Below are 25,613 nucleotides of genomic sequence, written 5' to 3'. Positions count from 1 at the left end.
TGGATACTAACCCTTTATCTGATATGTCATTTGTAAATATCTTCTCCCATTCTGTTGGCTGCCTTTTAGTTTTGCTGATCGCTTCCTTCACTGTGCAGAAGCTTTTTATTCTGATGAGGTCCCAATAGTTCAATTTTGCTTTTGTTTCCCTTGTCTCCAGAGACGTGTTGAGTAAGAAGTTGCTGCGGCCAAGATCAAAGAGGTCTTTGCCTGCTTTCTCCTCAAGGATTTTGATGGCTTCCTGTTTACATTGAGGTCTTTCATCCATTTTGAGTTTATTTTTGTGTATGGTGTAAGAAAGTGGTCCAGGTTCATTCTTCTGCATGTCGCTGTCCAGTTTTCCCAGCACCACTTGCTGAAGACTGTCTTTATTCCATTGGATATTCTTTCCTGCCTTGTCAAAGATTAGTTGGCCGTACATTTGTGGATCCATTTCTGGGTTTCCTATTCTGTTCCATTGATATGAGTCTGTTTTTGTGCCAGTACCATACTGTCTTAATGACTGCAGCTTTGTAATACAGCTTGAAGTCCGGGATTATGATGCCTCCTGCTTTGGTTTTCTTTTTCAAGATTGCTTTGGCTATTCGGGGTCTTTTGTAGTTCCATACAAATTTTAGGATTGTTTGTTCTAGCTCTGTGAAGAATGCTGGTGTTATTTTGATAGGTATTGCACTGAACATGTAGATTGCTCTGGGTAGTATTTACATGTTAACAATATTTGTTCTTCGTATCCAGGAACATGGAATATTTTTCCATTTTTTGGTGTCTTCTTCAACTTCTTTCATAAGCTTTCTATAGTTTTCAGTGTATAGATTTTTTACCTCTTTGGTTAGATTTATTCCTATGTATTTTATGGTTTTTGTGCAATTGTAAATGAGATTGATTCCTTGATTTCTCTTTCTGTTGTTTCATTATTGGTGTATAGGAATGCAACCGATTTCTGTGCATTGATTTTATATTCTACACCTTTGCTGAATTCATGGATCAGTTCTAGCAGGTTTTTTTTGGAATCTTTTGGGTTTTCCATAGAGTATCATGTCATCTGCAAAGGGTGAAAGTTTGACTTCCTCCTGGCCTATTTGGATGCCTTTTATTTCTTTGCATTGTCTGATTGCTGAGGTTAAGACTTCCAATACTATGTTGAATAACAGTGGTGAGAGTGGACATGCCTGTCATGCTCCTGACCTTAGGGAGAAAGCTCTTAGTTTTTCCCCATTGAGCATGATATTAGTGTTGGGTCTTTCATATATGACTGTTATGATCTCAAGGTATGGTAAGAAATGCTTAAATAGAGAACAAACTGAGGGTTGATACAGGGAGGTAGGTGGGTGATGGGCTAGATGGGGGATGGGTATTAAGGGGGGCACTCGGTATGATGAGCACTTGGTGTTATATGTAAGTGATGAATGACTAAATTCTACTTCTGAATCCAATATTGCACTCTATGTTAACTAACTAGAATTTAAATTTTAAAAAAGGAAAAAATATTTATTGCTTTATTCTATGTTATTTCAAAACTTCTATCCTCTAAGTAATTTATTCTTTCTTCCATTTTGTATGCCCTGCTACTGATGCTCTCTATTGCATTTTTCATTTCATTCACTAAATTCTTCAGCTCCAGAATTACTGCTTGGTTCTTTTTCATAATTTCAATTTCTTTGGGACAGAACTCAATTTGTTCTTACATTTATTCCTGATTTCACTGAATTTTCTTTGAGTTTTCTTGTAGCTCATTGAGTTTCTTCAAAAGAATTATCTTGAATTCTTTATCCACTAGATGTCAATATGCATACCTTTGAGCTCAGCCTCTGAAGAATAATAATTTTCTTTTTATGATGTCATATTTCCTTGATTTTAAATTTTTCCTGTGGTCATGTGTTGCTACTTTGGCATTCGAAGGAACAGACACCTCCTTAGCTTTTTGTCTGTTGTCTTCAGATGGGGTGTTATATTCTATGGTGTTGTTATTATGAGTTTTTCCTTTGTCTTTGTGAAGGTATGCTTCCTCCACTCTTCTTGTTCACTTTGTGGCCAAATTTAATTTTAATTTTTTTCAACATATTTTTTAAAATTTGAGTATAGTCGATACATGTTACATTAATTTCAGGTACACAACATAGTAATTCAACAACTCTCTCTGTTATGCTATGTTCACTACAAGCGTAGATACCACCTGTCACTATGCAGCACTATGACAATACCATTGACTATATTCCCTATGCTGTACCTTTTACTCCCATGACGTATACATTCTGTAACTGGACACTTGTAACTCCTACTTCCATTTTGCCCAACCTCCACTCCCCCTGCGCCACAGCAACCATCAGTTTGTCTCTATTTATAGGTCTGATTCTGCTTTTTGTTTGTATAATCTTTATTTCTTTTTATATTCACATATGAATGAAATCATATGGTATTTATCTTTCTCTAACTTATTTCACTTAGCATAATACTCTCTAGGTCCATCCATGTTGTTGCAAGTGGAAAGATCTCATCCTTTTTTATGGCTGAGTAATATTCCATTGCACATATACACCACATCTTCTTTATCCATTCATCTATCATTGGACACTTGGGCTGCTTCCATATCTTGGCAGTTGTAAACAATGCTGCAATAAACACAGAGGTGCACGCATCTTTTCAAATTGGTGTTTTTGTTTTCTTTGGGTAAATATCCAGTAGTGGAATTATTGCATCATATGGTATTTCTATTTTTAATTTTTTGAGGAGCCTCCATACTGCTTTCCACAATGGCTGCACCAATCTACATCCCCACCAACAGTGAATGAGCATTCCTTTTTCTCCACATTCTCACCACTACTAGTTATTTCATGTCTTTTTGACTCTAGCCATTCTGATGGGTGTAAGGCGATATCTCAGGGAAATGCAAATCAGGACCACAAAGAGATGTTACCTTACACTTATCAGAATGACTTTGTGGCCAAATTTTAAGCTTTTATATATATTTTTAATGGTCTTTAGAATTCACCAGGTTGGCTATTGAAAACTTTTGTTTTCCACCAGGTGGCGCTCTAGCTCAAGTTTATGGTTTCTCCCTTGCTGCTCCTGGCGGTTTTCTGAGCATGCTTACTACTGGAGCTCGCTCTAGAGGACGCAGTTGTCACTCCTGCACAAGGAGCTAGCAGCAGAATAAGGGGAGGTGTGGGCTTAGCACTTGGGCATTGGGAATCTTGAGAACCATAGGGAGATCCCCAGGTGTATTCCCAGAGACTCATGGGTCGACTTCCTGCTGAGCACAATCTCAACACTGCCAGTTGAAATTCATCTCTGCCTCTAAGAGTTCCCGCCTATAGTCCCCTGGGTGCTGGTGGAGAGAAATGGGTTTTCCCAGCTGGTCCTGCTCTGCTGGGGAAGCCAGGCACTCAGGCACTCACTCACTGCTTTCCTTTCCCCTAGGGGAGAGGTCACTGTGGCCTATACATCACTCCTGTGCATTATTTGCTTCGGGGAGAGTGGCGCCAGGGAGGTTTCTCTTACTGCCTCCGCTGTGACCAAATTCATATTTTTCTTTCTTTCTTTTTCTCTGATGGTGTGTTGGAGTCTCCCTCCAGCAAGGCTAGACTTCTGCAGGTTCTCTCTCATGCCTGGGTCAGCACTCATCTGATTTTTGCCTGACAGCACTGAGAGAGATGTACACAATTTTGCCGGAATTTTGTGTTGTACGCAATTTGTACGCAATTCTGTGTTGGCTCTGCAGCCCCGTATGGAGGCTGGCTGTCTCTTGCGGGTTGCACAGGTGGGTGAGGCTCCTCCTGGGTCCCTTGGAGTAAGGTGCTAGTTCCCGAAACACTCCCAAAGGCACTCTTGTTTGTGTGTGAATGTCCAATTCATTGTTTTTGTTTTTAAAGTTTTATTTAAGTTATCTCTACACCCAATGTGGGGCTCAAACTCAGGACCAGAGATCAAGAGTCTTTTGCTTTTCCAATTGAGTCAGACAGGCGCCCTCTAATTCATTGAGTAAGAAGGGTGGTTAAAAGGACAAAGAGCTTCCATGCCATGTTGCTGATGTCACCCCTTTTTAAATTTTTAATAGGACTTTAAAGAGTTATACTTCGAGAATTTTATACAAAAACTCTTAAGCCCAATATTCTCTGAAATCCACAGCAATGCCTGAAATGCTTACCATCCAATGGCAGTATGTTCAGTAGATCCTGGCTTTCTTTATTTGTTAACTCAATACCTACATTTTTCAGATAAAGTTGTGTGTCACTGGCATTAATTTTATCACCTTTAAAAAGATGGGAGATAAGGTATGTGAACATTTTCATGCATAACAATTCTAATTTAAGAAAATTATAATAACATAGCAGCATCTCAACTTGCTAGAGATATAACTTCAGAACAAGGATACAGGGAGGCTTGTCTAACTGCATCACAAGAAGGGGTTAAAAGATAACATGTTTCCTTTAAGCCTTGTCAAAAGAATGCTTTTATTAATGCTCTAAAAAAGGGGGACAAGCCAACCAGCCTATAATAAAATAGACTTCTTAAAAAATGATACTTCTAAAACCATAGGTAATAAGAAGTCCATCTATATTCTTAAAGACAAACACGCCATCAGTATATCGGTGAAATAAGGCTTGTGTATAGTTTGGAGTACTGGGATATACGATTAAAATATGGTATGTACATACAACAAAGGATCCTGATTTTACATTTTTTCCTCATTACTTCTCACTCACCAGAAAATAAATTTGCTGTCCTCATAAAGGAGTTCAGTGAAATCCTTCCATTATCTGGAATACAAATCATAAATTGTACACAAACAAAACATGTATTGCTATTGGGAATAGGACGCCTTTCTTCCATGAAATTTTCTAACTTCTCATTCCTTACATAGAGGGAATTTGTTGATTTTTCATTTTCTTAAAACATCCAACAACCTTCTAGAATTCTAAAGAGGGTGTTTTAACATGCTAAATTAGATCTTTAATTCTTTTCCACTTGACCCTTTTCACTTAAAAGATATCTCTCTGGTGCCATATTACTGGTCTAAAGTCAGATATCACTGAGCCTCTATTTCAACCCAACCCGACATTCATATCTGTGAAATCAGAATATGATCACCTCTGGTTTGTACACTGCTTGTCAGATAATTCCAAACCTTTTTTTTTTTTTTTACCTCCTCATATGGTTTTGTCAATCTCTGACCTTTTTCCAGCATCTATTTCAATAACTTCTATTGTTTTTCTCTGAAGTACTGTTTTGCTTTTCCTAGCTAAATTGTAATCTACCAGCGCCCTATTGATCCTCACATGATATTAACAATAATAATCAGAAGTCCTATTTCTCATCCTCGAGGATTATAACTCTACAAGTGCTTTTAACTTTCTAAGTGAAATTGAATAAGAATACTCAGATTTCATGAGAAGATTTCGAAGATTTTTCTGAAAGGAAGTGGTAAGTGAAATACTCACTATCAATTTTCAAATGATTCCGTAGATCTTTGATTTCTTCATTTTCAAGGTCATAGTTCAAGTTTTCCAGAATGGTTTCTAGTTTATTTTCTAAAAATTTCCCTCCTTAATAAATAAAGAGGCAAAACAGAAATGTGAAACTATGCCTATTATTAAAAGAATTCTAGGGGCGCCTGGGTGGCTCAGTCGGTTAAGCGTCCGACTTTGGCTCAGGTCACGATCTCACGGTCCGTGAGTTCGAGCCCCGCGTCGGGCTCGGGGCTGATGGCTCAGAGCCTGGAGCCTGCTCCTGATTCTGTGTCTCCCTCTCTCTCTGCCCCTCCCCCATTCATGCTCTGTCTCTCTCTGTCTCAAAAATAATAAAATAAACGTTAAAAAAAAAATTAAAAAAAAAAAAAAAAAAAGAATTCTAGTTAAGTCTATGCACCAAATCCCAATGGGGTTGGGGGAGAAAAGCAAAGTTGCCATGCAGATGTTCAAGGCAAACATAAAACTAAGGTGGCGGGGGACAGGGCTGGGGAATGTGAAGAAAAGAACATTGTCCTTACATATGCTATAAGACACCCTGCTAAAATTTGTTATAGAATATAAAGCAAGGAAAAGGAATGAAATTTCTTATTCATTCTTCATTTATTATTCATAATGGAGGAATATGTCAGAAACAACAGCCACGATTCTGGCTGCTGAGTTTGAAACCTGCCATTGTAACAGTAAACCATTTCTACACACTTAGTGGTTACGTGACCTTGAATTATAAGTCATAAGGGGGAATAAAAAGGTTAATAACCTAACTTAAATATAACAGAGTGGTTAGGAATAGGGGTTCAAATCCTCTTCCTAAGTTCAAACTGTGTGACCTTAGGCAAGTGAGTTAATACCTCCCATTTGTAAAATGGTGCCAATGTAAGTACATACCTCATAGAGTTTTTGTGATAATTAAGCGAGTTATTAGACATCAAGTACTTAGGACAGTACCTGGCATTATAATCAAGAGAAATAAGCTGTTGTTATCATTAAGCTTATCACTCACCTTGGAAAGTCTTTACACCTTCTAGCAACCGAACATGATACACCTTTCCATCAACTATAAGAGAAGTCATAATTGATGTCTTAGAGAAAGTGATACAGCAATTCAAAACAAGAGTACAGTCTATTTAATAAAGACAATGTCACATGCTTTGCCTTACAGATTTATCTCATTTCTTATCCACACATCCTTCTCTTGGCTTTAAGAAAAAGGGAAGGAGGGGGTGCTTGGGTGGCTCAGTTGGTTAAGTGTTTGACTTCGGCTCACATAATGATCTAGCTCGCAGTTTGTGAGTTTGAGCCCTGTATCAGGCTCTCTGATATGGCATGGCTCTCTGAAGCAGCATGCAGCCTGCTTCAGATCCTCTGTCTCCCTTTCTCTCTGCCCCTTTCCCCTCTCAAAAATAAATCAACTTTTTAAAAAGTACATGTCTATTAAAAAAAAAAAAAAGAATAAAGGGAAGGAGTAGAGGAAGGTCTTAAATTTATCCATTTTACTGTTCTGAATCTTTCCATCTCTTTGATTTGACACTTTTTAACCTGACTTCCTCTCTTTTTCCCCCTTCTTTCTCTTTATGCTTTAGGGCTGCCAGACATTTCAAAGTTAATATACTAAATTAAATTTTATCAATTTAAAAATCTTAATTTCTTTATGAAGTCCTCAAGCTATATCCCAATCAAGTAAGCTCCATCCCCTATGGCAGCCTCCATGAGGGCAAGGATTTTTGTCTTTAATCCCATAACCTAAGAAGTGCTCAATAAATGCATTGAATATACATATATGTTTAATAAATGTTTAATAATTCCCCACCTACCCCAATAATATATACACTTAAACTACGTTCTCCTAAAGGCCAAACCAGTATCAGAAATGCTCACAAGTAATTGGCAGGGTTTTTAGCAGCCTCCAGCGTTCCTTAGGTGTGAGTTCTATCCCTATGTTTTTCAAAACGTCATCTACTTCATCAACATTAATCTTGATTCCTTTGAAAAGATGTAAATTATGACTGATGAAAAATTTAAGGGTGATGAGTGATTCTAAACTATGATTTTCATCTAAGTTTAATTGCAGAATTAAGAGTGGGGTTGGTCAAAATACTGATCAAGACTCTAAGGGAATGTCAGAAACAGCACTAAATCTCATAATTCTAGAGAGAAAAAAATACTCTTTGAATGCTCAAATAAAAATGGGATAAATCAACACTCTGAAATGGGAGTTGTATACGAAACTAGAACCACTTATATAAATGACTATATAAATCATTCTATACAGATGGTATGTATATTACTTTTTATCTGCCTGTATGATAAGTTATTCAGAAAAAGATTTATACCAATGTTTTATCATGCCAGTTATTGTGGTAACATAGACTTTTGGCTCTTCCAACAATGGAAAGTGATGGGCATTTTTGAAAAAAAAAAATCCAGAGAACACAGGATATTTTAGTAAGACATAAAAATTTAGTAGTTTTGTTCAAAAAGCATATAACTCAGAGCTAATCTGGACCGTTAATATACCAAGAAGACTAATAATGTCAGTATTATAGGGATAAAATGTTTAAAACCATAACATAAAAGCATCAGAATGTTGCTATTTATAATAAGTTTTTCCTATAAGCTTTCACTCACCTCTGAATGGCTCTAAATTTTCCATGAGCATATTCAGCTTAACCTTTATATCTGTAAAATAATGTACAAATGAGACCCAGCCATAATGACTCAGACCCAGAAAACATTATAAAGATGTCATATTGTGGAACAAAACCCTGAAATTTAGAAGTTTATCCCAGATGAACATGGAATTGGAGAACAAAATTTTATTTTATTAATTTTTTTTTTTTTTTTTTTTTTTGAGAGAGAGAGAGAGAGAGAGAGAGAGAGAGAGGCGGGGGGGGGGGGGGGGGAGGGGAAGAGAGGCAGAGAGAGAGGGAGACAGAATCTGAAGCAGGCTCCAGGCTCTGAGTTGTCAGCACACAGCCCAATTCGGGGCCAGAACTCACAAGTGTGCGATCATGACCTGAGCCGAAGTCAGACACCCAACCGACTGAGCCACCCAGGTGCCCCAAGAATAAGAATTTAAATATGACAAATATATAGCAAAGAAGAAGAAGCTGCAGTATAAGATATAAAATGCTGTACATAGGAGTGTTAGCAAGTTTTATTTTTAAATTTATTTTTATTTTTACTTTGATAGTTTCATGTCTACAATTTATTGAGTCAACACTTCCACAAATCACCCTGTGCTCATCACTACAAGTGTACCCTTAATCCCCATCACCTATTTCACCTCTACCCCCACCACCTCCCCTTTGGTAACCATCACTGTGTTCTCTATAGTTAAGAGTCTGTTTCTTGGTTTTCCTCTCTATTTCTTCTCCCCTCTGGTCTTTTGTTTTGGTTCTTAAATTCCACATGAGTGAAATCATATGGTATTTGTCTTTCTCTGACTTATTTTTCTTAGCTCCTCTAGCCATATAAGCTCCTTATATCCTCTAGCTCCATCCACGTCATTGCAAGTGGCAAGATTTCATTCTTTTTATGGCTGAGTAATATTCCATTGTATATATCCATTTATCAGTTGATGGACATTTGGGCTCTTTCCATTATTTGGCTGTTGTTGATGATGTGTCTATAAACATCGGGGGGCATGTATCCCTTCGAATTAGTATTTTTGCATTCATTGGGTAAATACCAGTAGTGCTAGAAAGTTTTGAAAGCATTGCTGGTCCTGCCTTCCACTTCACTTGTTCCACTTTGGACCCAGGAGTATTCTGAGGTTTGGCCACCTTACCATTGCAGGATTTAAAAGCAATGTATACTGTAACGTCAATGTGTTTACCTACCTAAAATGTTGTACATGGCTACTTCCACACTCAACCCTTACTCAGCACATTCTTTAAGCTTCCAATTCCATAGCCACCAAGATTTCCAGTCTTTTCTGAATCTCTCATTCGTGTACTTACTGGTTGAAAATCCTCGTTTCTAGGGCCACATCACACAGCCCCCTGAGGGTATCATTCATACCACAGTCTATGTAGCCCTCCTTACCTCTCCTACACAAGGCAGTATTATTTAGTAGAAAGGGCAAACCTTTGAAGTTTATATAAACCTAGAAAGGCTTCTATAGGGTTGACATCCCCATTCTGCCACTTAGCAGCCATGTGGCTTTGGTCAAGTCAATTAACTTCTGTGACTGACTCTCAATTTCCACGTCAGAGAAACCAGGATTACAATCTATTTTTCAGAGTTGTTTTGAGGACTATTGATAACATATTTCAAGTGCCAAATATTGTTTGTGGTATATAGCAGGCATTTAATACTTTGTAATTATTGAGGAATAATGTCAGCTCATGGCAGGATAAGACATCCCTCCTTTTTGTCCCCCTTTCTAACAACCGAATTCAGCATCTATCCGTGAACAAAAGTGTCTCTGTGGGAGTTGTGGGATCCGGCACCATATGCCAAGGAACCCAGCAGGAATCTACCCACATGGGTACTGGGTAACAGGTAGACAGACCTTGGTACAGGCTGTAGAACCAGCAGGAACTTGCAAACCAGCCACAGGCCCTCTGTGGTTGGGAAAATCCAGAAGAGTGATGACTTGGGCAGACACCCACAATGAGTGGGCCTTTGTGGAGGTCCACCTCTCCTGAGGAGAGATTCCAGCACTCCATTGGAGTTTGGATGCACTGGAGAGGGTAAAAGGAATCCTGCCAGTGTGGCCCCACCCTGAAGGCAACACAGCGCAGGGCTATACTACTAGCTGGTGACAGTCTCTCCCGTGGAGGAAGGGATAGCTGTGAGTGATTGTCCAGCTACCCCAGCTGTGTGGAACACTGCTGGAGAAGCCGGTTTCTCTCCTGCAGCACCCCAAGTGTTGAGGTGGGACCACTATGACTGGGGAAAGGAAGAAGATCATGAACAGGCAGATAATGTTAAAAAGCATTCAACCGATGTGGTTTCTGCTGACTGCCTCAGGACGCAGTAGATAAGCCTGAGCTTCTGGGAGAACCTCACCTGAGGAACCCCACACCTGGCCTGTGTGGGCACCTCCAACACCCCGAGTGCTAAGCCCATACCTCCCCCCGACTCTGCAGCAAGCTGCTTGTGCAGGCTCATGAGTGTGGTGGCAAGAGTAAACAGGAGTGTCCTCAGAGAACACTCCAGGGGCTGTGGACAAGGGAGAAACCACAAACTTGAGCTGTAGCTCCACCTTTTGGAAAACAAAAGAGAGGTTTCCAATAGCTGGCCCGGTGTGTTGTAAGAACCAAAGACAGACAAGCCTAAGAGTTCTTCTGGAAAGCAGAGCTAGAAGTGTGGGCCAGGTGTATCCAGACAATGTTGGAGGAAGTCCCAGATAGAAGCAGGACCAGTGAAAAATCTCTCCCATCTGAAGATAATCCTCAAGACAAGTAGATTTGGGGAAGTGATTACTTGTCTTTTCTGCTATTATATCTCCTTCTTTTAGTCTAGTTAAAAATGTATGGTGATTTAAGGGCTTTTTCCTTTTTTTTTCCCCCTGCTGGTTTTAAAATTTCTTCTTTGACTTTACTTTCCTTTGTTTCATTTCTCTACCTGCTTCTTAGGTCTGTCAATTTCTAGTTGGTGTCTACGAATTTAGGCCTGCAGGGGTGTCACTGTTTTAGCAGATTACTGATGTCTGATTTAAACAATAATGATCTGATACATTTTTTTCCATATGAATAAATTTGGAAGTTTTATTAGAGGAGTTCACTTTCCCTAAAGGTGGAACAACAAACTCACCATCAGTTGGCAGACGATTCTGCAGGTCCTCAATTTCCTCATCCTCCAGCTCGTAACCCAAGTTTTCCAGGATGCTTTGCATTTTAGGGGTGTAGCACTTTCCACCTCAGGGAAGACGGAATAGGGATAAAAATAGGAACTGATATCCAAGAAAAATACTGGCTATATTCACACACCAACTGAGTGAAACAAATCCACAGCACAATAATTAAAAACAAAACAAAACTGTTTAGGGCTACCTGTGGGACATGTTGACACATTCCACAATAGAAATGTATTGTGGAAGCCAAAAATAGAATATATTCATTATATGTATATACATGTATGTATACATACATACATATATACATACATATACATATGCGTATACATATACGTATATACATATACGTATATGTATATATACATATACGTATATACATATACGTATATGTATATATACATATACACATATATGTATATATACATATACACATATACATATATGTGTATATGTATATATGCATATATATACACACATACATATACACACATACATATATATACATATGTACATATATATGGTGAATCTGATGAGTTATGTTAGAAAATAACTAGAGCTCTGGATAGCAAATAGATTTTTGAAACTTTTTCAGTATCAGAGAACTATAAATTATCACATTGGATGTAGTTGCATCTAAAGTAGCTCTATAGGCTAATGGGATAATAAAATCAATAATCTAATTATTGTGTAATGATAAGGTCTTTTAAAAGTTAAGGTAAAGTCTGGGGTGCCTAGGTGGCTCAGTCGGTTAAGCATCTGACTTCAGCTCAGATCATGATCTCTCCCTCCGTGAGTTCAAGCCCCGCATCCAGCTCTGTGCTGACAGCTCAGATCCTGGAGCCTCCTTCAGATTCTGTCTCCCCCTCTCTCTCCCCCTCTCTCTACCCCTCCCCTGCTCATGCTCTGTCATGTCTCAAAAATAAATAAAAACATTTAAAAAATTTTAAAAAAAGTTAAGGTAAAGTCTGTAGATCTTAGTTTTATTTGCCTTCTTGTTGAGATTCTGACTTACCAGGAAAAGCTTTCATATAATCGAGCAGTGTATTTTTCTCTACCTTTCCATCAGCTGTAAAATAATACATATTTAAGGTTAAAAAAATTAAGTTTATATGTATAGAGTAAGAAGAGTGAAATTTCATAAATACATACTTTAAAAATATCATCTTAAGTTATATGCCTACATTTCCCAGGCCTACCTATCCTTAATAAATAAGAAAAAAATAAGACGAGAAATTTTTTAATGTGGACAGTCTGTCCATTCTTCTACACTGAAACAGATACACCTTTCCCTCTCATCCTGATTTCTCCTTTTTCTTCCTTTACTACCTGCTAAATTAGCCTTCTTTTTGTCTTTGCCTTGCTTAAGCTTCATTCACTTCAGAGTAATGATACTCTTAATGGCAGAACCTAGGTTGGAAGATAGCATAGCCTCCCAAAACAATACACTTAAATGTCAAAGGCATAATTTCTTTACAACTAAGTGTTGATCTTTTTGTCTTTTCGATTTTTATAGGAAACCAGATGGGTCCATTCTTTAGATGTTCTCACATTAAAGTTTACACTAGCACAGAGATATACCATACATATACAGTGATACAGAAACTACCTACCAGTAATCGGCAATATTTTCAACAGCCCCCAGAGCTCTCTATCTGTGAGTTCTATTCCCATGTTTCCCAGTGCTTTGTGTATATCCTTGGCTTCAACTTTTCCTCCTTTAAAAGATGGGAACGGTAACAGATGAGAATTGCCTACTGACTCCAAATGAAGCGTCTAAGCTTAAAAGGGTTATCTATAGTTATCAGAAAGTATTTCTTGAGTTCTAAATAAAATATTTATTCCTAGCGCACTTAATGACCTCAGAGGAGTTAACCCAGATCACAGAAAGGAATATATAGGAGGCAAAGTGATCTAAGTTATGTACAGGCAGCTACCTCATTTTAATTGTATTATCATCACTAAAATCTGTTACTCTTTGCTTTGCCCGACTTGGAAGATAGATTAGCTTCACTGACCACATTATTTGTATCCCTGCCAAAGTTTCACCTTAACAATTGCTGGGTTACAGTAAACGGTAGTTAAATATTTTAAGTAAATGACCACAGGTGTGTTGCCCATTGGAACGAATCACAAAATAAAAATGAAGTTTCAGAGAATATAGAACTTGTTATAGAGAGAGAGCAGCGCAACATTTTTGCCAAAACATAAATATCCAATGTAATCTTCATGTCATTAGAATCAAATTTTAATCATTAAAAAAGTAGAAGTTAACGGTCAGTGACAGAATAAGAAAACATAACCTTAAATATGTATGTGAATGTGAAGTATTTGCTTTTTTTGTTTTACATCTTTTCACAAAGCATCTTGCTCACCTGTGAATTTCTTTATTTCTTTTAGCAGTGTATGCAGATCAGCCATCCCGGAAGCTAAAAAAATAAGCCACAATTCAGACAGACACAATTGTGCACTGATAGAGAACGACTGTTAAATAGAGCAAAGGGATTAATGTTTCTTTATGATTTGTTGTTGAATACATATATGCAAATTAGCATGAAATGGAAAACTCCTCTCTAAAAATGCTCACTAGTAATTACACTATTTATTTTCTGCTTTCTTTTAATATCCCAGCCTCCACACACCATGTAACATCTCCCTCCTCAGGCTTGTTCTCTTCAATGTATACCACCTACTATATCAGATCCTGGGAACAAGAGTAAAAAAGTTTCAGTTCAGAAATTTAAATCTAACTCTTTCCTCACTTAACATTCTCCAGTATTGACACTTCCAAGTTAACTTAGTTTATTGCATGTTTTCTAGTAGGTATGTTCATTATATGCTCAAAGATTGTGAGTGCCTTTAAATGAAAAAAAAGAAAAAAGTATTTATTCTGTATTCCCTCCAAACATCCTAACCCAGGAAGCACCATAAGGCTTTGCACATGGTAATGTTCAACACTTAAAAATTGAACAGTGGAGTGGAACATGTTAGAATGACAGAATTAGCTCTGAAATCAGTATATTTTTCCAGGATTGCAGATACAGTGTATTTTAGAGTAAGGAAAACTTAGAAATTATGCATATTATTAGCATTTTCTTACCCAAAAATATGCCACTTATTACTATGGAATCCCATTCTTCCTTTAGGGTAGGTTCCAGTATACCGTCTCCATATATATTTCGTTAGCAGATTTGCACCTTACGGGCTCTTGCTACATATATAGCACGACGTCATTTTACATAAAACTCCCAGTTAACTATCAGTTAATGCCTATTGCTGACCATAACTGGAAAGTCTTTGTGGAGAGCCTTACAGAGTGGCTAAGAAACATATTACTTAATTAATTCAATTCCTCATTAATTCAACAAGTATTTACAAAGTATCAAGTATCTGCACATACGTGGGAGGCACTGAGGGATACAACAGTGAGCAACATAGACATGGTTCCTTTCCTCACAGAGCCTTTATTTATTACATATTTCACTGAGGCTAGGTAAGAGGAAACCTTTGATCTGTCAGCTTCTCTGTCAGGACACACTTTCAGAAATCTCTCTCTTATTTTTTATTTTAAGATAGCAAGGAAAATTTGTGCTGATTTCACAGGATCCACAGCAAAGGGATAACAGCTAATCATGCACACGATGATAATGGGAATCATTGAGGGAAGCAGAGTATGATTCATTTGATCTGGGTTTGTAAATGCTTATCTTTGCTCCAGAAGTACATAATATCCTCTAGCCTGAGGACTAAACCCAATGGCTTCTCACTTCTCAATTTTTAACTGGAGCTCTCTCTCTGGATTTCAGTTTTTTTTCTGAGGAAAAAAATTAGTTTGATCAATTTGTTGGCTAGGGTAATGTTTCAAAACCTTACTCTCCACAAGTATTTCTTTCTTCTTCTTCTTGAAAACTTCACTAAAATGGTATGAAAGGAATAACCAATGAATATGCTCACAAAGACAACAATATAGAAGATACCAGTGAACAAAAAACTTCACAAATAATTGCAAATTAGAAAGCAAGTAAGGTAGTGGTAACTAATTTAGCAGAGCTGAGGAAATTATATTCCCCTTATGAGGGGAATAGTAATGAAAAGTCATTGAAATGTCTCTGACAGATAGTAAACTCAAGTGAATAGGAAGTAAAGCAAATCCTTTCTGGAGGAATGCATTTCATTTCAGGTGTCAAAGAATTCTCACAGGAATTTTTCAATAACATTGAACAGCGTATAGTAAATAACCAAACACATAGGGAAATAAGGACACCATAAGTGAGAATCAGAAGAAAAAAACAGAGACAAAAAGAAACCCCACCAATAATTCATTAACTGGAATTATGAGACCAAGATTGTAAGAGAACCATGTTAATTTGAAAGTATCCGTAGGGAACAACAAACTAAAAACCTGACCTAATAGATTCAGAAGAGAACTAAGTAGAATTTCTGGAAATTAAAAATAAAAAACCAAAAGGGTACGAGACAAGATACAAAAAAGAATACAAACAACACAAACTATTGTTTATATTTCTATTGAAATACAAAAACTAAAACCAAGAGGTTGATAGTTAGATCTAACACCAGGCTAGACACCGTTGAAGAGTTAGTATACTGGAAGTCAAGTCAGGCGAAATTATCGAGAATGAAGCACAGGAAGAAAAATACAGAAAATACTGAAGAGGGGCTAAGTGTCATGAAGGATAGAGGAAAATGGTTTAATATACGTTTAATTAGAGTTCCAGGGGAAGAAAAAAAGACTATGCGATACAGACAATATTGGAAGAGAGGACAACTGAGAATTTTCCAGATGTGATGAAAGATTCTAATTTTCAGACTCAGAAGTCCCAAAGAATCCCAGGGAGAATAAGTGAAAAGAATTCCATTCTTATCTTCCACATTATAGTGAAACTTTGGAAACAAAGATAAATGTTTTAAAAGAAACAAAAAAAGACTACCCCCAAAGACCAATAGATTCATAGCTGACTTCTCATCAGCAACATTATAAAGCAGAAAACAATTGAATAGTATTTTCAATGTGCTGAAAAAAAAATAACTGTCCACCTAGAATTCTAAACCCAGAGGAAATATTTTTCAAAAGTAAGGGGAATATAAAGATATTTTTAGGCCCAACTCCCCTCCCAAATCATTACTAGCAGATCCTAAATAAAGGAAGTTACTAACAGCAGAAGAAAAATTATCCCAAATGAAAGATCTGAAGAATGAATAGAAAAGAAAAGGTAAGAGTGGTTAAATCTGGATGAATATTGGCTTCATAAAACACTGCTACTAATAATGCTTTGCTGAGTTAAAAGAATATAAGACAGTATTAAAAGACATTAAACAACTTTAATATAGGGAAGGGGAAAATGGAGTGAAAAATGTTCTTAGGTCCTTGTACTATCCAGGAGGAAATGAATTTGGAGGGGCATTAATCTGTAAGTTTATATGATTTTCTTTAGCAAGGCTCAGAAATAAGAGTGGAGATTTGAATGACTGAGATGATCAAATGTTGGAGTTATATACAGCATGTATGACAGAGAGAGTAGTCGGACAGTGAAAGAAGTAAAGTTAAAACAAGTTATATATTGAAAGAAAATGTAGAAATGCAGGGGCTAGTATTTTTGATGAATATGAGGACTACATTTCTTGGTAATTAAGGTGAGAAAACTAGAAGGCTATTTTTGTTTGTAGGTATGTATGTAATCTCTCTATACCCAGTGTGGGGCTTGAAGTCACAACCCTGAGATCAAGAGTCACATGGTCTTCTGACTGACCCAGCTGGGTACTCCTAGAAGGCTATGTGAAAGAAGGCAAAACATTGCTGTTTAAAGTTCCTAATGTAGACCAGGGAGGAATAATGAAAACTAGTACCAAAACACAGGAGGAGGGAATCAGGAAGTTGGTATATCACAAAGTTACAGAGGAATGGTTGGTTCACAACCTTGGAAGCTTCCTGGATGAAATCTAAACCTGGACCCCCTTAACAGAGGGCAGAGAGAGAGCAAAGAAAGAGGTGGACCACTCCAGATTGGTAGGTGGCAGGTTTAATAAGCAAGGGAACTTACATATAAGGATTCTCCTGGGTAGCCGCAAGATGAATAGATCTCTGCATCTACACTCTGGAATCTTAAAGTTCACAGAGAGGTCTTAACTGGGTTCGGTCATGTATACTGTCCAGATGGTCTCAAAACACATTGTTTTTTCAAGACAACATCCTTGAATATAGCTCTCACTGTGGGAATGGTGGGCAGAGCATATATTCCAGGGACAGGGGAGGGAGTGAGGAGCCTCTGATTGTCTGGGTCCAGCTCGAGGGTCAACCAGTAGTCATATCCTTCTGATTATTCCTCCAACAGGATTGTATAGCTAGGTGATATGACTTTTAAAAGATATTTAAATTGTTTTAATGTTTATTTATTTTTGAGAGAGACAGAGACAGAATGCGAGTGGATTGAGGCAGAGAAAGAGGGAGGCTCAGAATCTGAAGCAGGCTCCATGCTCTGAGCTGTCAGCACAGAGCCCGACGCGGGGCTCGAACTCACGAGCTGTGAGATCATGACCTGAGCCGAAGTTGGATGCTCAACCGACTGAGCCACCCAGGCGCCCCTAAAAGATATTTAAGTCACATAGTTAATTTGAAATTAGCAACCTCTTCCTTTTGGGCAATAAGCCTTCCTTCAGCTACTTTCAAGTAAATACTTATCACCTATAACTTACTCTAACACATGTACCATGCACCCTGAGATTAATGAAAACACACTGAATCAAAAATATTGTTATGTTTAAAGAGTTAAAAAGTCATATTAGCACCAAAACAGATTTAGTTCCAGACACTCACATAAATAAGCTTTTAAGTCTAAATTTTCCTTAAGAGGTCTCTAATATCTATGATGCTTACCATCAGTTGGTAGGTTTTGTGATAAATCTTTAAGTTTCTTATCTGGGAGCTTGATTTTCATGTTTTCTAAAATGTTTTCCAGGTTACTGACATCAACCTTCCCACCTAAAGAAAGAATTGGGAATACAAGAGAAATTTAATGCCTTCTCCAAAGGAAAAATTTCCAATTAATCCCCCCGTGCCATGCAAAAATATCAGTGACTGAACACATTCAAGTGCACAAAGGTGGACAAAGTAGAATGGCAACCTTTTCCTTGGTCTGGAGGACAATCCTGCAAAGTACAAATTCGTTCTCCAGTGAATTATAACAGTAGAGGCAACGAATGGAAACCTTTTTTTCTGGCAGGCAGGGCATAAATGCTGAGTTTCATTCTTCCAGTCACTGAAATGCCCTGAACAACTGCTAATTCTTTTTTTTTTTTTAATTTTATTTATTTTGAGAAAGAGAGACTGAGAGAAAGAGAGAGGGAGAGCCGAAGTGGGAGAGGGAGGGCAGGAGAGGGAGGGAGGGAGGGAGGGAGGGAGAGGGAGAGGGAGAGAGGGAGGGAGGGAGGGAGGGAGAGAGAGAGAGAGAGAGAGAGAGAGAGAGAGAGAGAATCCCAAACAGGCTCCATGCTGTCAGTACAGATGTAGCCCTACATGGGGCTTCTTCCCAGGAACCTCGAGATCATGACCTGAACTGAAACCGAGTCCGATGCTTAACTGACTGAGCCACCCTGGCACCCCTACCAATTTTTGCCTCATGTTTTCTATGTACATCCAGATTTAAATATGCTCTTAAATTACATTTGACAAAAACCAAACTTACTCAACAGCAAAATGAAAGAATTTGAACAAGGCAGCTATATTCACAACCGCAAAATAAATACAGAATCAGTTCATATGAGAGGTGGTAAGAGCCACAAGAGAATAGCTAAATAATAATACAAATGTGAGGCAGGGGAATCTTATTTCTCTTTCTTGTCATCATGTTACTCACCATTGAAAGATTTCAAACCGTCTAGCAATCTGTTTTCATATATGTTTCCATCATCTGTAAGAAAAGGCACAACTGATATCACAGATAAAGTGATATAGAGATAGACTTATTTATTTATTTATTTATTTATTTATTTATTTATTATTTTAATATGAAATGTATTGTCATATTGGTTTCCATATCAGACAAAGGGCTAGTATCCAAAATCTATAAAGAACTCACCAAACTCCGCACCCGAAAAACAAATAATCCAGTGAAGAAATGGGCAGAAAACATGAATAGACACTTCTCTATAGAGATTTAAAGAGACAGTACAAACATGTCATTTCACAAAGATACTTTTAAGTGATTTGCCTTAGAGATAAGTCTGATTCTTCTTTCTCTCCAATGAATCTGAAACCATGGAATGGAGAAAACTCTCAGAGCGCTGTGTCTGGCCAAGTGCAAAGCCGATAATTAGTGGCAGGTGCCATCATGGAATATGAAGATATTTTTCCTTCACTTTCTTTGACTTTTCCTTCTTTCTCCTAATCTCTTAATTCTCCCACCCTCACTTTTTTCTTACACCTCTCAGCTTAACTTTTAGTTTTGAGGGTGAAACCAAAATAGCTGAAAATTTTATATCGAAAGGGAGGATTCAAGAAAATAGAGTTGCTGACTCCCAAAGAACTAATTACACTTTCTAAAGGAAGAACAAGGTTATGCTAAAATTTCTTAGACCTTCTTTTTGTTGTTGTTTTAAAATTAGGAATATGTAATGAGTATAGTTTTTAAAAATCTATTTAAATTCAAGCAGTTCACAAATAATGTAGTATTGGTTTTAGGAGTAGAATTTAGTGATTCATCACTTATATATAACACCCGTGCTCATCCCAACAAGTGCCCTCCTTAATGTCCATCACCCATTTAGTCCATCTCCCCACACACCTCTTCTCCTGCAACCCTCAGTTTGTTCTCTGTATTTAAGTCTCTTATGGTTTGGGCAGAAGACTTGAATAGACACTTTTCCAGAGAAGACATCCAGATGTCTAACAGACACATGAAAAGATGCTCAAAATCACTCATCATCAGGGAAATACAAATCAAAACCACAATGAGATACCTCTTCACACCTGTCAGAATGGCTAACATTAGCAACTCAGGCAACAACAGATGTTGGTGAGGATGCGGAGAAAGGGGAACACTTTTGCACTGTTGGTGGAGATGTAAACTGGTGTAGCCACTCTGGAAAACAGTATGGGGGTTCCTCAAAAAATTAGAAATAGAATTACCCTATGACCCAGCAATTGCACTTCTAGGTATTTATCCAAAGGGTACAAAAATGCTGAATCTAAGGGGTACATACACCCCAATGTTTATAGCAGGGCTATCAACAATAGCTAAATTATGGAAAGAGCCCAAATATCCATCGACTGATGAATGGATAAAGATGTGCTATATATACATGCAATAGAATATTACTCAGTGATCAGAAAGAATGAAATCTTGCCATTTACAACAATGTGGATGGAACTAGCATGTATTATGCTAAGTAAAATAAGTCAGTCAGAGAAAGACAAACGTCATATGATTTCAGTCATATGAGGAATTTAAGAAACCAAACAGATGAACATAGGGGAAGGGAAGGAAAAATAAGCATAGTGCTTTTTAAAAAAGTTGTTTTAAACACATAGGACCACCTCCCTTGAAGGCTCTAATAGTATTTGAAATGCTTACCGTCAACTTGAAGATTTTTCACCAGTTCCAGGTATTCTTTAGGTGTGAATTCTATTCCAATGTCTTCCAGAATATTTTTCAGATCTTTGACGTTAACTTTTTCTCCTTCAAAAAACAGAAATGGCAAGTATAGTTGACAATATTAAGAATTACTGAAGTATTCAAAAAGGTGAAACAAAACTGCCGCTGTTTAAACATCACCCTCACCCAACTGCTAGGTTAAAGACAAAAGCACAAGACCTGCTCGGTGGAGTAAAGGGCAGGCAAAGAATTAGAATGTATTCCCTTGTCCCGAAGGGAAAGGTGCACTTTCTTAACACTGGGGATAAGAAAGCACAATTCTCAGTAAACTGGGCTTTTTAGGTAATGTCTTGCTAATTCGAACATAAAGGTTAACTTAATATTGCTCTCGGTCCCCCCCCCCCCCCCAAATTATTAGATTCTTTGAACAATATACCCTAGTTTTTACTTCAACTATTGTTGTGGTGATCTAGATCAAGGATTGGTGAACTTTATCTGTAAAGGGCGAGATTGTAAATATTTTAAGCTCTGCAGGGTATACAGCCTATGTTACAGCTACTCAACTCTGCTGTTGTAGCACAAAAGCGGCCATTAATAATACGTAAATGAGGAATATAAGTGTGTTCTAATACAATTTTATTTATAAAAAGAGGCAGAGGACTAGATTTGGTCCATGGGCTGTACTTTGTTTATCCTTGATACAGATTTTCAGGTTTTTTTCCAGTGGTTGAGGATCAGAAGCATTATCACAGGCAAGTATTTTAGAGGCTATAGGACTTGCTACTGAGAAATGAGAAAAAAATTTTAATCCAGACAACCCAAAGATTGACTTTGGGCAATTAGACATAAGCACTTGAAACAACATCTTTGTAACCACCATGCAGGTGAGAAATAGAACAAGACAACACTCTGGGGGTCTGTCATACTCTTTCCCAATCCCTAGCCACAGTCTTTCTCTAGAGGTAATCACTATGCTGACTTTTTTGGACAATGATTTCTTGCTTTTCTTTATACATTTCTCACAATGATCTTAAAAAACAAGTTATAGAACCTGCAAATTATTAGGGCTAGGGAACACTGCACACTATTTGTGATAGCATTTTTATAGAGGCAGATGAAGCAAAATGAAATACTATGCTATTATTATATAGGTAATAAAACTATTATTTTTAAAAAGAATAATGAACAATATAAGATTCAGAATAGTGCTATCTTAACAAGTAAGGAGGCACGGTAAAGGAATAAGGAAACAACCATGTGTTGATGCAATGGTATTGGAAATATTCTAGCTACTTCATTGAGGTGGAGTCATGGAAATGAGTACTATACTTATGGATTTATGTGTTCACTGAAAACAGGAAAATGTCATTAAAGAATTAGAATTTTAATCTTTATGATAACTTGTAACTTGCCTGTAACTGCTTTCACATCGCTCATCACTTTTTTCAGAGAAACATTTCCATCAGCTGTAATACAAAACATAAAAAATTCAGACCATGACATAAGTCTTAGGAAAATTGGGACTTAGGGCCCAGCGAAAGTCCATATATTCTACTAAATAATTTGTGTTCACCTTAAATTTATATTTTCTGGTTTGAGTGCTTGCTTCCTTATTAGTAAGAAGGACAATGGCATTTGGGTCATGTTCCTTGAACACAGGATCTGAATATGACAAATGTACTATCTCCAGATACTTTCTTATAAGCATGGCAAAATATATCATTTATAGAGGCCAGCTGGTTTTGTTTTTGGTGAACTTTGCATCTAGCACAGATACTGAGCAAGGGACTTTGCATCTTCCCTCTGTTTGCCATTAACATTTCTTGAGTGTTTTCAACTCCTGTATCTATCTCAAAATGTTGGTGACATGTGGTAATTGGATATAATATTAGTGGTGGAAATATTAATGATGTTCTACTACTTCCAAGATGTATATTTTTCTCCCAATTATTTCAGGCTCCCTTGGTTAGTCATTCATTCATTTTCCCCACTGTTCCCATGTTTGTTTCTCTCTACCATTCTCTGGCATGACAACAGCTATGAATAACCTTTCTGCATTAATCACTGTTGAGTGGGATGATGATTTCAGATGAATAAAAATGAAAAAAGACAGGATTTCTTCTAGTTTAAGACCAAGTTCTTTGGACGCCTGGATGGCTCAGTTGGTTAAGTGTCTGACTCTTGATTTTTTGCTCAGATTATGATCTCATGGTTCATGGATTGAGCCCTGCATCAGTCTCTGCACTAACAGCATGGAGCCTGCTTGGGATTCTCTTTCTGCCTCTATCTCTGCCCCTCACCCACTTGCAGGCACATGTTTTCTGTTTCTCAAAATAAATAAATAAATTTTAAAAAAGACCAAGTTCTTCTCCATGATTCTTAAAAATATCTTAAACTCCTCAAATCAAGCTAGTTTTAGAAATTCTTATACATGATCCCAAGATTCTAAGTGTTCCCCTAAAAGGTGATGTAATTATTGACAATGCTCACCATCAACAGGTTGATTTTGTATCACATTTTTAAATTCCTTATTTTTGAGCTTGATCCCCATGTTCCTCAGAACTGTGTTCAGGTTATTAGCATCAATCTTTCCTCCTTAGAAAGGGATGGAGATGTAAAAAAAAAAAAAAAAAAAACCAATAAAGACACAATATGAAAAATACTTCTTGTGCTGATGAATTAAATCAACTCTGAATAGGTCTGGATGCTAGTCAGAGTGTTAACTGGAATTACCTTACTGGAAAATGGTTTGGCAGTAACTATCGTGATTCTTCCAAATTTTTGTAATAGCCCACTAATTCCACCTTTGGGAATGCCGAAAAAGCTTATGCCACAGGGGAGAGAGAAATGTTTATTACAGTCTTACTTAAAATAAGGAAGGAAGGAAGGAAGGAAGGAAGGAAGGAAGGAAGGAAGGAAGAAATACAAAGAAGGAAAGAAAGAAAGAAAGAAAGAAAGAAAGAAAGAAAGAAAGAAAGAAAGAGAAAGAAAGAAAGAAAGAAAGAGAGAGAAAGAAAGAAATACCCAGAATTTCAATATCTAATGACAGGGTATTGGTAAGCAAACCATTATATCTTCATTCCATGGAAAAGTACATAGCCATAGCTGTTACAAAGGTGATTGCCACAGGAAAATAATGTCATTTTATAGGGTGTTTTTATTAAAAAATTCCATTATTTTATAGGGTGAAGTTATATCATACAACCATTTAACATATATGAATTAAAATCATATGCCCAGTAAAAATATACATAAAATGAACAATGTAAATAATGCATGGGATTCTGACATTCCACAGTCAGCAAGTACATAAATAGAGTCAACCCAGATGGACATCAACTTGTTATTCCAGGAGATGGATTCATTTCCCCTATACCTATCATCCTGCGAGCATCTTAAGTCAATGTGATTCTAGTATTAGATACAATTTTTTGTATATTGTGGCTCTTAGGCAAGCCAACCACTTTATCTAATTGCTTAACTATAGCGATAACAATGTATCTCATCACTGGAAGAATATGTTTGACTTACCAAGACTAGCACATTGGTGTCTTTTATGGAGTCTTCCAATGGAATTTCAGAGCACTTGTGACTCTATGAGATTATTGCTATTTTAGCCATCTAGGGCTTTAAAATATTAACAGTGGTCATGATTGGATAGGATTATGAGTGATCATTTTTCTTCAATTTATATTTAGTGAGCACATGACACATTTAATATTGAAAAAAAAATAGAAGAAAACTAACAGTTCACAGTTGACATTATGATGGTTGTTTTCAGCATCGCGAAGGCTGAAAGTCTAATTAGACCTATCCAAAAGTGCAGAGAAAGACAACTGTGGAGATACTTAGGACTAATTCCTTTGAGTCTGATCCTGGGATCAAGCCTATATAGCACCAAAAAAAAAAAAAAAAAAGATTAATATATAGAAGGAATGGCAGAGGAATCATGATCTCATCGCTAGGAAAAAAATACAAATACAAAGATTAAAGATGTCAATTTTATATACTTTCTCAGTACATTTCCTACCTACCTTTGAAAGACTTCAAAGCTGACAGCAATCTATTCTGAAAAACTTTGTTGTCATCTGAAAGAATAGGCACAGTTCAGGATAGAGAATGAGTCACAAATAGATACAGGGGTCAGACTTTCCTTTGTGTGACTAACTTTAGAAATCTATCCACTTTAACCTTCAAATCATGATGAAGTTAAGCAATGAAAACAGTTCTCGCTATGGTATAGAGTAGTAGTATGGTTTAGAGGTTCGAATGGCCTGGGTTCAAATTCTTGCTCTGGTGATGACTAGTTTTGTGGCCTTAAGCAAATTATTTAGCCTTTCTGTGCCACAGTTTCCTCCTCTGTAAAATGGGCACCAGCTGTCATCATTGTGTGTGGTGAGGACAGAACCTGGCACATCATTAGGGCTCAATAAATTTTAGCTGTTGTTGTTATTAGATCTACTTTACTCTTTCACTCTCAAGGCAACTGTTGGTTCACATGCTACAGAGGTGAAGCTCACATACCCATACTTTACTGTTCTATTTTTGGCTCCTCTCATTTCTTATTTCTATCACATTTCCATTGTTTCCTTTACTTCTTACTCCCAAAGTTTGTCAGATCAGTGACCTAATGAGTAACAACAGGAATTTGCTTGTACCGTTTTTTCTTTTTCAACAGCACTTAATTTCTGAAAAGCAGGTGATGATTCCTCTGTCTTCTGCATCTTCTGTATCTGA

At 37.2% G+C, this 25,613-nt stretch overlaps 1 protein-coding gene across 1 annotated transcript in view; it reads right to left on the bottom strand.

The window, feature by feature from the left end:
• The window catches only part of LOC122205887, a 256,567-nt gene that overhangs the window by 21,711 nt on the left and 209,243 nt on the right, over positions 1-25,613 (bottom strand). The window contains exons 78-93 of the mRNA XM_042914498.1: positions 24,911-24,964; positions 23,367-23,471; positions 22,289-22,342; positions 20,856-20,960; positions 19,140-19,193; positions 18,161-18,265; positions 13,644-13,697; positions 12,882-12,986; positions 12,284-12,337; positions 11,229-11,333; positions 8,094-8,144; positions 7,344-7,448; positions 6,469-6,522; positions 5,439-5,543; positions 4,704-4,757; positions 4,145-4,249 (exon numbers count right to left, since the gene is read on the bottom strand). Of these exons, the coding sequence (XP_042770432.1) occupies positions 4,145-4,249; positions 4,704-4,757; positions 5,439-5,543; positions 6,469-6,522; positions 7,344-7,448; positions 8,094-8,144; positions 11,229-11,333; positions 12,284-12,337; positions 12,882-12,986; positions 13,644-13,697; positions 18,161-18,265; positions 19,140-19,193; positions 20,856-20,960; positions 22,289-22,342; positions 23,367-23,471; positions 24,911-24,964 (1,269 nt within the window). The remainder of the gene's footprint in view (positions 1-4,144; positions 4,250-4,703; positions 4,758-5,438; positions 5,544-6,468; positions 6,523-7,343; positions 7,449-8,093; positions 8,145-11,228; positions 11,334-12,283; positions 12,338-12,881; positions 12,987-13,643; positions 13,698-18,160; positions 18,266-19,139; positions 19,194-20,855; positions 20,961-22,288; positions 22,343-23,366; positions 23,472-24,910; positions 24,965-25,613) is intronic.

Source organism: Panthera leo, chromosome E1, assembly GCF_018350215.1.
Source record: "Panthera leo isolate Ple1 chromosome E1, P.leo_Ple1_pat1.1, whole genome shotgun sequence".
Lineage (NCBI taxonomy): Eukaryota > Metazoa > Chordata > Mammalia > Carnivora > Felidae > Panthera > Panthera leo.
Note: the sequence above shows the minus strand (reverse complement) of the source record. Positions and strands in the feature narration are given on the sequence as shown.